Source organism: Panulirus ornatus, chromosome 1 (genome assembly GCF_036320965.1).
Source record: "Panulirus ornatus isolate Po-2019 chromosome 1, ASM3632096v1, whole genome shotgun sequence".
In the NCBI taxonomy this organism is placed as follows: Eukaryota; Metazoa; Arthropoda; class Malacostraca; order Decapoda; family Palinuridae; genus Panulirus; species Panulirus ornatus.
The window spans coordinates 9,337,157-9,353,715 of record NC_092224.1 but is presented as its reverse complement, the minus strand read 5'-3'; the positions used below and the strand labels follow the sequence as shown (position 1 = coordinate 9,353,715).

The 16,559-nt window shown below is 42.2% G+C and overlaps 1 protein-coding gene across 7 annotated transcripts in view; it reads left to right on the top strand.

Moving 5' to 3' along the window:
* Positions 1-16,559, top strand: part of LOC139755387 (BTB/POZ domain-containing protein 3-like) — a 167,276-nt gene that overhangs the window by 119,946 nt on the left and 30,771 nt on the right. For all 7 annotated transcript variants that reach the window (XM_071673840.1, XM_071674208.1, XM_071673932.1 and 4 more), the window contains one exon: positions 4,997-5,096. In XM_071673840.1, the coding sequence (XP_071529941.1) occupies positions 4,997-5,096 (100 nt within the window). The remainder of the gene's footprint in view (positions 1-4,996; positions 5,097-16,559) is intronic.

The following is a 16,559-nucleotide window of genomic DNA, read 5'->3' as shown; positions in this document are numbered from 1 at the left end:
ACATGTACATAATTCATACTGTATGCCTTTATTTCTTCCCATCGCCACCTTACCATACATGGAGTAACAACCCCCTCCCCCTCATGTGTGCAAGGTAGCGCTAGGAAAAGACAACAAAGGCCCCATTCGTTCACACTCAGTCTCTAGCTGTCATGTAATAATGCACCGAAACCACAGCTCCCTTTCCACATCCAGGCCCCACAGAACTTTCCATGGTTTACCCCAGACGCTTCACATGCCCTGGTTCAATCCATTGACAGCATGTCGACCCCGGTATAGCACATCGTTCCAATTCACTCTATTCGTTGCACGCCTTTCACCCTCCTGCATGTTCAGGCCCCAGTCACTCAAAATCTTTTTCACTCTATCTTTCCACCTCCAATTTGGTCTCTCACTTCTCCTCGTTCCCTCCACCTCTGACACATATATCCGCTTTGTCCATCTTTCCTCTCTCATTCTCTCCATGTGACCAAACCATTTCAAAACACCCTCTTCTGCTCTCTCAACCACACTCTTTTTATTTCCACACATCTCTCTTATCCTATTATTACTTACTCGATCAAACCACCTCACACCACATATTGTCCTCAAACATCTCATTTCCAGCACATCCACCCTTCTGCGCACAACTCTATCCATAGCCCACGCCTCGCAACCATATAATATTGTTGGAACCACTATTCCTTCAAACATACCCAGTTTTGCTTTCGGAGATAATGTTCTCGACTTCCACACATTCTTCAAGGCTCCCAGAATTTTCACCCCGTCTCCCACCCTATGATTCACTTCCGCTTCCGTGGTTCCATCCGCTGCCAGATCCACTCCCAGATATCTAAAACACCTTACTTCCTCCAGTTTTTCTCCATTCAAGCTTACCTCCCAATTAACTTGACCCTCAACCCTACTGTACCTAATAGCCTTGCTCTTATTCACATTTACTCTTAACTTTCTTCTTTCACACACCTTACCAAACTCCATCACCAGCTTCTGCAGTTTCTCACATGAATCAGCCACCAGTGCTGTATCATCAGCGAACAACAACTGACTCACTTCCCAAGCTCTCTCATCCACAAGAGACTGCATACTTGCCCCTCTTTCCAAAACTCTTGCATTCACCTCCCTAACAACCCCATCCATAAACAAATTAAACAACCATGGAGACATCACACACCCCTGCCGCAAACCTACATTCACTGAGAACCAATCACTTTCCTCTCTTCCTACACGTACACATGCCTTACATCCTCGATAGAAACTTTTCACTGCTTCTAACAACTTGCCTCCCACACCATATATTCTTAATACCTTCCACAGAGCATCTCTATCAAGTTTATCATATGCCTTCTCCAGATCCATAAATGCTACATACAAATCCTTTTGCTTTTCTAAGTATTTCTCACATACATTCTTCAAAGCAAACACCTGATCTACACATCCTCTACCACTTCTGAAACCACACTGCTCTTCCCCAATCTGATGCTCTGTACATGCCTTCACCCTCTCAATCAATACCCTCCTATATAATTTCCCAGTAATACTCAACAAACTTATACCTCTGTAATTTGAGCACTCACTTTTATCCTCTTTGCCTTTGTACAATGGCACTATGCAAGCATTCCGCCAATCCTCAGGCACCTCACCATGAATCATACATACATTGAATAACCTTACCAACCAGTCAACAATACAGTCACCCCCTTTTTTGATAAATTCCACTGCAATACCATCCAAACCTGCTGCCTTGCCGGCTTTCATCTTCCGCAAAGCTTTTACTACCTCCTATCTGTTTACCAATTCATTTTCCCTAACCCTCTCACTTTGCACACCACCTCGACCAAAACACCTTATATCTGCCACTGTATCATCAAACACATTCAACAAACCTTCAAAATACTCACTCCATCTCCTTCTCACATCACCACTACTTGTTATCACCTCCCCATTAGCCCCCTTCACTGAAGTTCCTATTTGCTCCCTTGTCTTACGCACTTTATTTACCTCCTTCCAAAACATCTTTTTATTCTCCCTAAAATTTAGTGATACTCTCTCACCCCAACTCTCATTTGCTCTCTTTTTCACCTCTTGCACCTTTCTCTTGGTCTCCTGCCTCTTTCTTTTATACATCTCCCACTCTTTTGCATTATTTCCCTGCAAAAATCGCCCAAATGCCTCTCTCTTCTCTTTCACTAATAATCTTACCTCTTCATCCCACCACTCACTACCCTTTCTAATCAACCCACCTCCCATGCTTCTCATGCCACAAGCATCTTTTGCGCAAGCCATCACTGCTTCCCTAAATACATCCCATTCCTCCCCCACTCCCCTTACGTCCTTTGTTCTCACCTTTTTCCATTCTGTACTCAGTCTCTCCTGGTACTTCCTCACACAAGTCTCCTTCCCAAGCTCACTTACTCTCACTACTCTCTTCACCCCAACATTCTCTCTTTTTTTCTGAAAACCCCTGCAAATCTTCACCTTCACCTTCGCCTCCACATGACCCCTCCAGTTGCACCTCTCAGCACATTAACATCCAAAAGTCTCTCTTTCGTGCGTCTATCAATTAACACGTAATCCAGTAATGCTCTCTGGCCATCTCTCCTACTTACATGCACATACTTATGTATATCTCTCTTTTAAACCAGGTATTCCCAATCACCAGTCCTTTTTCAGCACATAAAACTACAAGCTCTTCACCATTTCCATTTACAACACTGATCACCCCATGTATACCAATTATTCCCTCAACTGCCACATTACTCACCTTTGCATTCAAATCACCCATCACTATAACCCGGTCTTGTGCATCAAAACCACTAACACACTCATTCAGCTGCTCCCTATATATATAGGGGTGTGCAAGTAATTGAGTGAATTGGAACAGTGGTATACTGGGGTGGACGTGCTGTCAGTGGACTGAACCAGGGTATGTGAAGCATCTGGGGTAAACCATGTATGTATTTTACTTGATTGCCATTTCCTGCATTTGCAAGATAGTGCCAAGAACAGATGAATAAAGACTACATTCACTCACATCTATTCTACTGCTGTCATGCGCAATGCACCGAAACCATAGCACCCTATCCGCAACCAGGCATCATAGACTTTTCCATGGTTTTCCCTTGATGCTTCACATACCCTGATTAGTCCATTGACAGCATATCAACCCTTGTATACCACATCTTTCCAGTTGCCTCAGTCACGTGGAAGTATTCACCCTCCTGGATATTCAGGCCCCGATCACTGAAAGTCCTTTTCACTCCATCCTTTCTTTTCCAGTTTGGTCTCCCTCTTCATAACATTCACTTCCTAGAGACTCTCTTTTGCATATCTATCAATTGATATGTATTCTAGTTACATACTATTACCATCTGTCTCGCTCATCCATATATACTTATGTATGTTCCTCTACTTAAACCAGGTATTCTCAATCACCTTTCCTTTTTCAGTGCACAACTCCACAAGCTTTTTTACCATTTTTATTCACCTCACTAAATGCCCCATGTTTCCCAGTTACACACTAAGTTGCCACATGACATGCCCTTGCATTTGAAACAACTATCATTAATACCCAATCTCTTTCATCAAAACTGCTGATGCACTAAGTTGCCCTCAATCATCCTCTTTCTCATGGCCAGGTGGTTAATCACTAATAATCACCCATCTCTTGCAGCCTACTTTCATTTTTACCCCACATCACTTCTCTGTCATATTTCACATATTCCCTCAACTCCTGCTTGATCAGTAGTGCTGCCCCATCTTTAGCTCTAGTGCTGATACCAACCCATGACTTTACCATTAAGACATTCCCAGTCCATTCTTCTCCTTTACTCTTGAGCTATGTTTCACTCAGAGCCAAAGCATCCAGGTTCTTTTTCTCAGACACACTGCCTATGTGGAGGATAGGCACTCCTTGCTTGGCTCCATCTTCTGTTTCCTCTTTTGAGAACTGTCATAGAAGAAAATATATAAAAAGGAACATAATCATAATATTAACCCAGTCAGAAACACCACTCTACCTGATACACTCTTGTCTGAAACTTCACTCTTAAGGCATGTATTAGTTATCCTCTTTTGTTTGAAAGTTGGACACCACCCAGTTCTCCAGCACTTCAAATACTGTTCAGTGTATTACAAATCCCCTTCATGCCCAAAATGCAAATTTTGCACTGAAGATACTGAATATTTACTCCTCATTTACCTAGTGCTCACCCAAAGACACATACACATCACCACATTCTTTGACCTATGTTTCAGCATGGTGGACTGCAGTAGCCCTATAGAAAGGGATCATAGGATAGGAAGGTAGAGGTTATAGTAAAATTTTGATGCATGTTTTTTACTTATGTGCGAGATAAATGAGTCAGAATTTTGGGACTGGAGTGAGGGCCTGGAAGTTATCTCCCTTTTTACCTTGCCCATCAATTTGTATGATCATTTCACTGAATGAATTTCCCATGCAGAGCAAGGGAAAGGTGTACTTGATCAAGTGAAATTAATGAGATTGCAAAGACTTTGAAAACCATTTATTAGATATCCTTTTTAAAACTTCGAAACTTATGTCTCTATCTCTTTTAGTAACTAGATCATAAATAGATACTTATCATATGTGTATGAGTTAAATATTATTTCATTTCATGACTTAGCAGGTTCTTGTAACCCAAAGAAGTCCATCGCAGCACATAAGTGATTCATCTTGATCAGCTATTATTGAAAAAATAATGGAGGATGAGAGGTCTTCCTTGAGAAAGTTGGTTGATTAGAAAGAGTTATTGATTTCCATCCTTCTTGTCTTGATTTATTATAATGGAGGATTAGTTTGCTAAGTGAACTAAAGCTTGTTTTAGTTCAGAGTAATGGATGGCTTGATGATGTGAGTCCTTAAGCAAAATCTACATTGCTTGATGGTGTCCATGCTGTTTTCAGTACATCTTATATTGAAAGCCTTTAGGCAGTTAAAGATAATTACTTGCAAAAATAAGAATCTTTTCTTTCCCAGATCATACAGACCAAAACAGAAGAAGTTCTAAAGGATCCTTCTTTTGAGGAGATAGATTCTGCCACCTTGTATACCATACTCCAGCAGGAAACACTGAATGGTTTGTATTGCATTGTGATATTACAATATGATACTGCTTTTGAACATAATGAATCTTTGATTTAGCTTAAGATACATTGTCATAACTTTGTCCCATCTTTGTGTCATTTCATGGCCCTTTGGAGTTAACAGTAGCAAAACCTTTGATTTAAGTTTGCAGGCTTGCCTTAGTTGTTATATAGCTTGTTCACCAGTTCAGTCAACCATATCTTAAACATGTTCAGTTTACATATGCTGTGTCTAGTAGGCAGATCTTCCACCTCATCTCAGTTTTACATAATCTAGAACACTGGCAACTGAGAAAAAGGATCTGAGGGAAATTAAGGAAGAGATAGTCATGACAGGGAAATAAACCATATAACCTCAAGAATGGCTGTACCCTGACTTGATATATAGCCTTAACTAAATGCATATCATCAGAAAAGTTCACTCAAAAGTTGGAGATGAGAACAGACTTAATAAATTCACTCAGGGAGCATATTTATATCATGTTAGGAGTTCATGAGTTACAAACTCAATAGGATGAGTTTTATCAGAGTTTGAAATGTGGATAAAAGGTGTAAAGGTTCATGCCATTAATTTTCCTGGAGAGATACTATGTTAATAAGCACATAACTTTCTAGGAAAGCATTAACCATGACGGGGATCGCAAAGGTTAATAATACTACAGAACAAGTAGAGGTAGATGTGAGAGGAAACCACTATATAAATTATATAACCATTTAAGAAGCTCTGCCAGACTTCCTAAAACTCTTTCTAGTCAGAAATCCAAAGTTCTTAAAGGATACAAGATTGTTGTCCAATGATTCAACATGAAAGTTAAACACTTGCATCCTTTCTGTGCATCAGCAGGCAAACAGAATCCTTCAGGTTAGGATAGGGGAGAAAGAATACTGCCCATGTATTCCTGCATGTCATAGAAGGTGAATAAAAGGGAGCAAGAGAGAAATTTTTTTCCTCTGTTCTTGATGCTACCTCACTAATGCAGGAAATGGCATATATCTATAAAAAAGATAATATATATTTTTGTATTATACTTTGTCGCTGTCTTCCGCATTAGCGAGGTAGCACAAGGAAACAGACAAAAGAATGGTCCAACCCACCCACACTCACATGTATATACATAAACGCCTACACACACATGTATATCCATAAACGCCCACACACATGTGTATCCATAAACGCCCACACACGCACATATATATACCTATACATTTAAACATATACATACACAGACATATACATATATACACATGTACATATTCATACTTGCTGCCTTTATCCATTCCCATCGCCACCACGCCTTACATGAAATGGCACCCCCCTCCTCCCACATGCGAGTGAGATTGTGCTAGGAAAAGACAACAATGACCACATTCGTTCACACTCAGTCTCTAGCTGTCATGTGTAATGCACCGAAACCACAGCTCCCTTTCCACACCCAGGCCCCACAAAAATTTCCATGGTTTACCCCAGACACTTCACATGCCCTAGTTCATTCCATTGACAGCACGTTGGCCCCGGTATACCACATCATTCCAATTCACTCTATTCCTTGCATGTCTTTCACCCTCCTGTATGTTCAGGCCCCGATCGCTCAAAATCTTTTTCACTCCATCCTTCCACCTCCAATTTGGTCTACCACTTCTCCTCGTTCCCTCCACCTGTGACACATATATCCTCTTTGTAAATCTTTCCTCACACCTTCTCTCCATGTGACCAAACCATTTCAGTACACCCTCTTCTGCTCTCTCAACCACACTTTTTATTACCACACACCTCTCTTACCCTTTCCTTACTTACTCGATCAAACCACCTCACACCACATATTGACCTCACACATCTCATTTCCAACACATCTACCCTCCTCTGCACAACCCCATCTACAGCCCATACCTCACAACCATATAACTTTGTTGGAACCACTATTCCTTCAGACATACCCATTTTTGCTCTCCAAGATAACGTTCTCACCTTCCACACATTCTTACACGCTCCCAAAACCTTCGTCCCCTCCCCCACCCTGTGACTCACTTCTGCTTCCATGGTTCCATCTGCTGCTAAATCCATTCCCAAGTATCTAAAACACTTCACTACCTCCAGTTTTTCTCCATTCAAACTTACCTCCCAATTAACTTGTCCCTCAACCCTACTGAACCTAATAATCTTACCCTTATTCACATTTACTCTCAGCTTCCTTTCTTCTCACACTTTACCAGACTGAGTCACCAGCTTCCGCAGTTCCTCACCTGAATCAGCCTCCAGTGCTGTATCATCAGCGAACAACAACTGACTGACTTCCCAAGCCCTCTCATCCACAACAGACTGCATACTTGCCCCTCCCTCTAAAACTCTTGCATTCACCTCCCTAACAACCCTGTCCATAAACAAATTAAAGAACCATGGAGACATTATGCACCCATTTCAATACACCCTCTTCTGCTCTCGTAACCACACTCTTTTTATTACCACACATCTCTCTTACCCTTTCATTACTTAAACCACCTCACACCAACATATCCACCCTCCTCCATACAACCCTATATATGGACCATGCCTCGCAACTGTTATTATTAGAACTACTATTCCTTCAAACATACCCATTTTGGCTCTTTGAGGTAATGTTCTTTCTTTCCACACATTCTTCATTGCTCCCAGAAACTTCATGCCTTCTCCTACCCAATGACTCTCTTCTGTTTCCATGATTCTGTTCGCTGCTAAGTCCACTCCCAGATATCTAAAGCACTTCACTTCCTCCATTTTTTCTCCATTCAAACTTATAATCCCAACTAATTTGTCCCACATCCCTGCTGAGCCTAATAACATTGCTCTTATTCACATTTACTCTCAACTTCACCTTTCACACACATTTCCAAACTCAATCACCAACTTCTGGAGTTTCTCACTCAAATCAGCCACCAGTGCTGTATCATCGGCAAACAACAACTGACTCGCTTCCCAGACCCTCTCATCCCAACAGACTGCATACTCGCCCCTCTTTTCAAAACTCTTGCACTTACCTCCCTAACCACCCCATCCATAAACAAATTAACCAACCATGTGGACATCACACACCCCTGCCACAGACTGACCTTCACTGGGAACTAGTTGGTCTCCTCTCTTTCTACACGTACACATGCCTTGCATCCTTGATAAAAACTTTTCGCTGCTTCTAGTAGCTTACCTCCCATACCACATATTCTTGATACCTTCCTCAAAGTATCTCAATCAACCCAATCATATGCTTTCTCCAGATCCATAAATGCCACATACAAATCTGTCTGTTTTCCAAGTTTTTCCAAGTATTTCTCCCATATATTCTTCAAAGGAAACGCCTGATCCACGCATCCTATACCACTTCTAAAACCGCAGTGCCCCTCCCCAATCTGCTGCTCTGTAACATACCTTCTCTCTTTTTCTCTCACTTTACACCCAACCAAAACACCCTACATCTGCTACTCTGTCATCAAACACATTCAACAATCCTCAAAATAATGAATTTATCTCCTCCTCACTCCATCGCTACCTGTTATCACTTCCCCCATGCCCCCTTTAATGATGTTCCCATTTGTTCTCATCTTTCACACATTATTTACATCCTTCCAAAATATCTTTTATTATTTTATTTTATTTTCCTTTGTTGCTGTCTCCCGCATTAGCAAGGTAGCGCAAGGAAACAGACGAAAGAATGGCCCAACCCACCCACATACACATGTATATACATACACGTCCACACACGCAAATATACATACCTATACATCTCAATGTACACATATATATACACACACAGACATATACATATATATACATGTACATAATTCATACCGTCTGCCTTTCTTTATTCCCATCGCCACCTCGCCACACATGGAATAACAACCCCCTCCCCCCTCATGTGTGCGAGGTAGTGCTAGGAAAAGACAACAAAGGCCCCATTCGTTCACACTCAGTCTCTAGCTGTCATGTAATAATGCACCGAAACCACAGCTCCCTTTCCACATCCAGGCCCCACAGAACTTTCCATGGTTTACCCCAGACGCTTCACATGCCCTGGTTCAATCCATTGACAGCACGTCAACCCCAGTATACCACATCGTTCCAATTCACTCTATTCCTTGCACACCATTCACCCTCCTGCATGTTCAGGCCCCGATCACTCAAAATCTTTTTCACTCCATCTTTCCACCTCCAATTTGGTCTCCCACTTCTCCTCGTTCCCTCCACCTCTGACACATATATCCTCTTCGTCAATCTTTCCTCACTCATTCTCTCCATGTGACCAAACCGTTTCAAAACACCCTCTTCTGCTCTCTCAACCACGCTCTTTTTATTTCCACACATCTCTCTTACCCTTACATTACTTACTCGTTCAAACCACCTCACACCACATATTGTCCTCAAACATCTCATTTCCAGCACATCCACCCTCCTGCGCACAACTCTATCCATAGCCCACGCCTCGCAACCGTATAACATTGTTGGAACCACTATTCCTTCAAACATACTCATTTTTGCTTTCCGAGATAATGTTCTCAACTTCCAAACATTCTTCAAGGCTCCCAGAATTTTCGCCCCCTCCCCCACCCTATGATATATTATTATTATACTTAATCGCTGTTTCTCACATAAGCAAGGTAGTGCCAGGAAAGACAATGAATGGCCCATCCACTTATATACACATATATATACGTAAATGCCCATCCAGGCACATATACATACAGATACATATACATTTCAACATATACACATATACATACATATACTTACACATACAAAGACATATACATATTTATACTCATGAGCATATTCATATTGCTTCCCTTCATCCATTCCTGACACTACCCTGCCCCACAGGAATCAGCATCGCTACCCCCTGCATCAGTGAGGTAGCGCCAGGAAAAGGCTACATTCATTCACAATGTCTCGAGCTGTAATGTGTAATGCTCAGGCCCCACAGATCTTTCACATGCCCTGGTTCAGTCCATTAACAGCACATTGACCCCGGTAAACCACATTGTTCCAATTCACTCTATTCCAAGCACACCTCTCACCTTCCTGTATATTCAGGCCCCAACCACTCAATATCTTTTTCACTACATCCTTCCACCTCTAATTAGGTCTCCCAGTTCTTGTTCCCTCCACTGCTTACACATATATTCTCTTTGTCAATCTTTCCTCGCTTATTCTTTCCACGTGTCCAACCCATTTCAACACACGCTCTTTTGCTGTCTCAACCATACACTTTTTATTTCCACACATCACTCTCACCCTTTCATTACTTACTCGATCAAACCACCTCACACTGCATATTGTCCTCAGAAATTTCATTTCTAACATATCCACCCTCCTCCATACACCCTTATCTATAGTCCATGTTTTGCAACCATATAACATTATTGGAACTGCTATTCCTGCAAACATACCTCCCTGTTAACTTGTCCCTCAACCCTACTGAACCTAATATCCTTGCTGTTATTCACATTTACTCTCAGCTTTCGTCTTTCACACACTACCAAACTCTGTCACCAACTTCTGCAGTTTCTCACCTGATTCAGCCACAAGCGCTGTATCATCAGTGAACAACAACTGACTCACTTCCCAAACCCTCTCATCCACAACAGACTGCTTGCTTGCCCCTGTTGCATTCACCTCCTTAATAACCCCACCCATAAACAAATTAAACAACCATGGAAACATCACGCACCCCTGCCACAAACCAACGTTTACTGGGAATCAGTCACCTTACTCTCTTCCTACTCATACACATGCTTTACATCCTTGGTAAAAACTTTTCACTGCTTTTAGCAACTTACCTCCCACACCATATACTCAGAATACCTTTCAAAGAGCATCTCTATCACCTCTATCATATGCCTTCTCCAGATCCATAAATGCTAAATACAAATCCATCTATTTTTCTAAGTATTTGTCACATACATCTGATCCACACATCCTCTACCACTTCTGAAGCTACACTGCTCTTCCTCAGTCTGATGCCCTGTACATGCCTTTGCCCTCTCAATTAATACCCTCCCATATAATTTCCCAGGAATACTCAACAAACTTATACTTCTGTAATTTGAACACTCACCTTTATCCCCTTTGCCTTTGTACATTGGCACTGTGCATGCATTCTGCCAGTTCTCAGGCACTTCACCATGAACCATACATACATTGAATATCCTTACCAACCAGTCAACAACACAGTCACCACCTTTTTTGATAAATTCAGATGCAACACCATCCAAACCCGCTGCCTTGCCGGCTTTCATAAACTGCAAAGCTTTGACTACCTATTCTCTGTTTACCAAACCGTTCTTCCTGACCCTCTCACTTCACACACCATCTTGACCAAAACACCTTTTATCTGCCACTCTATCATCAAACACATACAACAAACCTTCAAAATACTCACTCCATCTCCTCCTCACTTCACCACTACTTATTTTTACTTTCCCATTAGCCCCCTTCCCTGATGTTCCCATTTGTTCTCTTGTCTTATGCACTTTATTTACCTCCTTCCAAAACATCTTTTTATCCTCCCTAAAATGTAACAATACTCTCTCACCCCAACTCTCATTTGCCCTCTTTTTCACCTCTTGCACCTTTCTCTTAATCTCCTTCTGCTCTCTTTTATGCATCTCTCAGTCATTTGCATTATTTTCCTGGAAAAATTGTCCAAATGCCTCTCTCTTCTCATTTACTAACAATCTTACTTTTTCATCCCACCACTCACTACCCTTTCTAATCTGCCTGCCTCCCACCTTTCTGATGCCACAAGCATCTTTTGCACAAGCTATCACTGCTTCCCTAAATACATCCCATTCCTTCCCCACTCTCCCTACATCATTTGCTCTCACCTTTTTCCATTCTACACTCGATCTCTCCTGGTACTTCCTCACACAAGTCTCCTTTCCAAGCTCATTTATTCTCACCGCTCTCTTCACCCCAACATTCTTCTTTTCTGAAAACCTCTACAAATCTTCCCCTTCACCTCCATAAGATAATGATAAGACATCCCTCCAGTTGCCCCTTTCAGCGCATTAACATCCAAAAGTCTCTCTTTCACACACCTATCAATTAACACGTGATCCAATACTGCTCTCTCACCATCTCTCCTACTTACATACGTATACTTATGTACATTTCTCTTTTTAAACCAGGTATTCCCAATCACCAGTCCTTTTTCAGTACACAAATGTACAAACTCTTCACCCTTTCCATTTACAACATTGAACACCCCATGTACACCAATTATACCCTCAACTGCCACATTACTCACCTTTGCATTCAAATCACCCATCACTATGACTGGGTCTCATGCATCAAAGCTGTTAACACACTCACTCAGCTGCTTCCAAAACACTTGCCTCTCATGATCTTTCTTCTCATGACCAGGTGCATAGGCACCAATAATCACCCGTCTCTCTCCATCCACTTTCGCTTTTAACTATATCAATCTAGAGTTTACTTTCTTATACTCCATTACATACTCCCAGAACTCTAGCTTCAGAAGTGCTACTCCTTCCTTTGCTCTTGTCCTCTCACCAACCCCTGACATTCCCAAACCACTCTTCCCCTTTACCCTTGAGCTTTGTTTCACTCAAAGCCAAAACATCCAGATTCCTTTCGTCAAACATACTACCTATCTCCTTTTTTCTCATCTTGGTTACATCCACATACATTTAGACACCGCAATCTGAGCCTTCTAGGAGGATGAGCACTTCCCACATGACACCTTCTTCTGTTTCCCCTTTTAGAAAGTTGAAATACATACATATGCACAGACATGTACATATATACACATATATATTTGCTGCCTTCATCCATTCCCATTGCCACCTCACCACACATGAAATAGCATCCCCCCCGTCCAGTCCAGCGAGGTAGTGCCAGAAAAAGACAAAAAAAGGCCATATTCAATCACCCTCAGTCTCTAGCTGTCATGTGTAATGCACTGAAACCACAGCTCCCTTTCCACATCCACATCCGCAGACCTTTCCATGGTTTACCCCAGACACTTCACATGCCCTGGTTACACTGACAGCACATCGACCCTAGTATACCATATCGTTCCAATTCACTCTATTCCTTGCATGCCTTTCACCCTTCTGTATGTTTAGGCCCCGATCGCTCAGAATCTTTTCCACTCCATCCTTCCACCTCCAGTTTGGTCTCCCACTTCTCCTTCTTGCCTTCACCTCTGATACATATATTCTCTTTGTTCATCTTTCCTCACTCATTCTCTCCATGTGTCCAAACCATTTCAACACACCCTCTTCTACTCTCTCACCCACTCTTTATATTACCACACATCTCTCTTACCCTTTCATTACTTACTTGGTCAAACCACCTCACACTACATATTGTCCTCAAACATCTCATTTCCAACACATCCACCCTCCTCCACACAACCTAATCTATAGTTTATGTCTCACAACCATATAACATTGTTGGAACCACTATTCTTTCAAACATACCCATTTTTGCTCTCCGAGATAACGTTCTCACCTTCCACACATTCTTCAGTGCTCCCAGAACCTTCGCCCCCTCCCCCACCCTGTGACTCACTTCCGCTTCCATGATTCCATCCGCTGCTAAGGTCACTCCCAGATATCTAAAACACTTCACTTCCTCCAATTTTTCTCCATTCAAACTTACCTCCTGATTAACCTGTCCCTTAACCCAACTGAACCATTAACCTTGCTCTTATTCACATTTACTCTCAGCTTTCTTCTCTCACACACTTTACCATACTCAGTCACCAATTTCTGCAGTTTCTCACCCGAATCAGCCACCAGTGCAGTATTATCAGTGAACAACAGCTGACTCACAACCCAAGCCCTGTTATCCTCAACAGACTACATACTTGCCCCTCTCTCCAAAACTCTTGCATTCACCTCCCTAACCACCCTATCCACATACAAATTGAACGACCATGGAGACATCATGCACCCCTGCCACAAAATGACTTTCACTGGGAACCAATCGCCTTCCTTTCTTCTTACTCGTACACATGCCGTACATCCTTGGTAAAAACTTTTCACTGCTTATAGCAACTTACCTCCCACACCCATATGCTGTTAAAACCTTCCACAAAGCATCTCTATCATCCATATCATATGCCTTCTCCGGATCTGTAAATGCTACATACAAATCCATTTGTTTTTCTAAGTATTTCTAACATACATTCTTCAATGCAAACACCTTGTCCACACATCCTCTACCACTTCTGAAATCACACTGCTTTTCCCCAGTCTGATGCTCTGTACATGCCATTACCCTCTCACTCAATACCCTTCCATATAATTTCCCAGGATTACTCAACAGACTTTTGCCTCTGTAATTTGAACACTCGCCTTTATCCCCTTTTCCTCTGTACAATGGCTGTGGTTCCTGTGCATTACACATGACAACTAGAGACCGAGTGTGAACGAATGTGGTTTTTGTCTGTTCCTAGCTCTCCCTGGCTGAAGAGGGGAATGCTATTTCGTGGTTGGCGGGGTGGTGACAGGAACGGATGAAGGCAGCAAGTATGGATATGTACATGTGTATATATGTATATGTCTCTGTATGTATAAGTTGAAATGTATAGGTATGTATATGTGCGTGCGTGAGCGTTTATGTATATACATGTGTATGTGTGTGGGTTGGGCCATACCTTGTCTGTTTCCTTGTGCTACCTCGCTAACGCGGGAGACGGCGGTTAATCATAATAGATGAAATAAAAGATATATTCATATGCATATGAATAGGAAGAGAGGGGAGTGATTGGTTCCCAGTGAATGTCGGTTTGCGACAGGGGTGCGTGATGTCTCCATGGTTGTTATTTGTTTATGGATGGGGTTATTAGGGAGGTGAATGCAAGAGTTTTGGGGAGAGGGGCGAGTATGGAGTCTTGTGGATGAGAGGGCTTGGGAAGTGAGTCAGTTGTTGTTCGCTGATGATACTGTGCTGGTGGCTGATTCGAGTGGGAACTGCAGAAGCTGGTGACTGAGTTTGGTAAAGTGTGTGAAAGAGTAAATGTGAATAAGAGTAAGGTTATTAGGTTCTGTAGGGTTGAGGGACAAGTTAATCAGGAGGTAAGTTTGAATGGAGAAAAATTGGAGGAGGTGAAGTGCTTTAGATATCTGGGAGTGCACTTAACAGTGGATGGAACCATGGAAGCAGAAGTGAGTCATAGGGTGGGAGAGGGGGCGAAGGTTCTGAGAGCGTTGAAGAATGTGTAGAAAGCGAGAATACTATCTTGGAGAAAAAAAATTAGTATGTTTGAAGGAATAGTGGTCCCAACAATTTTATATGGTTGCAAGGTATTGCCTGTGGATAGGGTTGTGTGGAGGAGGGTGGATGTATTGGAAATGAAATGTCTGAGGACAATATGTGGTGTGAGGAGGTTTGATCGAGTAAGTAATGAAAGGGTAAGAGAGATGTATGGTAATAAAAAGAGTGTGGTTGAGAGAGCAGAAGAGGGTGTGTTGAAATGGTTTGGACTCTTAGAGAGAATGAGTGAGAAAAAATTGACAAAGAGGACATATGTGTCAGAGGTAGAGGGAAGAAGAAGAAACGGGAGACCAAATTGGAGGTGGAAGGATCGAGTGAAAATGATTTTGAGCGAGTGGGTTCTGAACATACAGGAGGGTGAAAGGCATGCAAAAAATAGAGTGAATTGGAACAATGCAGTATACTGGGGTAGACGTGCTGTCAGTGAACTGAACCAGGGCATGTGAAGTGTCTCGGAGAAACCATGAAAAGGTCTGTTGATGTGAATGTGGAAAGGGAGCTGTGGTTTCGGTGCACTACACATGATAGCTAGAGACTGAGTGTGAACTAATGTGGCTTTTGGGGGGGGGGGGGGGGGGGGGGGGGGGGGGGGGGGGGGGCTGCTGCTGCCTTGCAGGATTGGGGGGAATGCTATTTCATGTGTGGCGGGGTGGTGACAGGAATGGATGAAGGCAGCAGGTAATGATATATACATGTGTATATATGTATATGTCTATGTATGTATATGTATGTATACATTGAAATGTATATGTGTGTATGTGCATGTGTGGGCATTTATGTGTATACATGTGTATATGGGAGGGTTAGGCCATTCCTCATCTGTTCCTTCACTACCTCACTAATGCGAGAGACAGCGGTTAAGTATGATAGATAAATAGATAAGTAAATATATATATAGACCTGGAGTATTGAAGAAAGAATTCTACCTCCATATTCCCTGTGTGTCATAAAAGGTGACTAAGGGGGCAGGAGCAGGGGACTGGAGATCCCCTCTCCTGTCTTTCAGTTTCTAAAAGAAAGAAAAAAAGAATGAGCTAGAGGGCTCATCCTTTTTAAAGGCTCAGACTGTAGTGTCTAAATTTGTGTGGATGTACCTAAAATGAGAAGAGAGAAAAGATAGGTAGTCTGTTTAAGGAAAGAAGCCTGGATGTTTTGGCTATGAGTGAAACAAAGTTCAAGGGTAAAG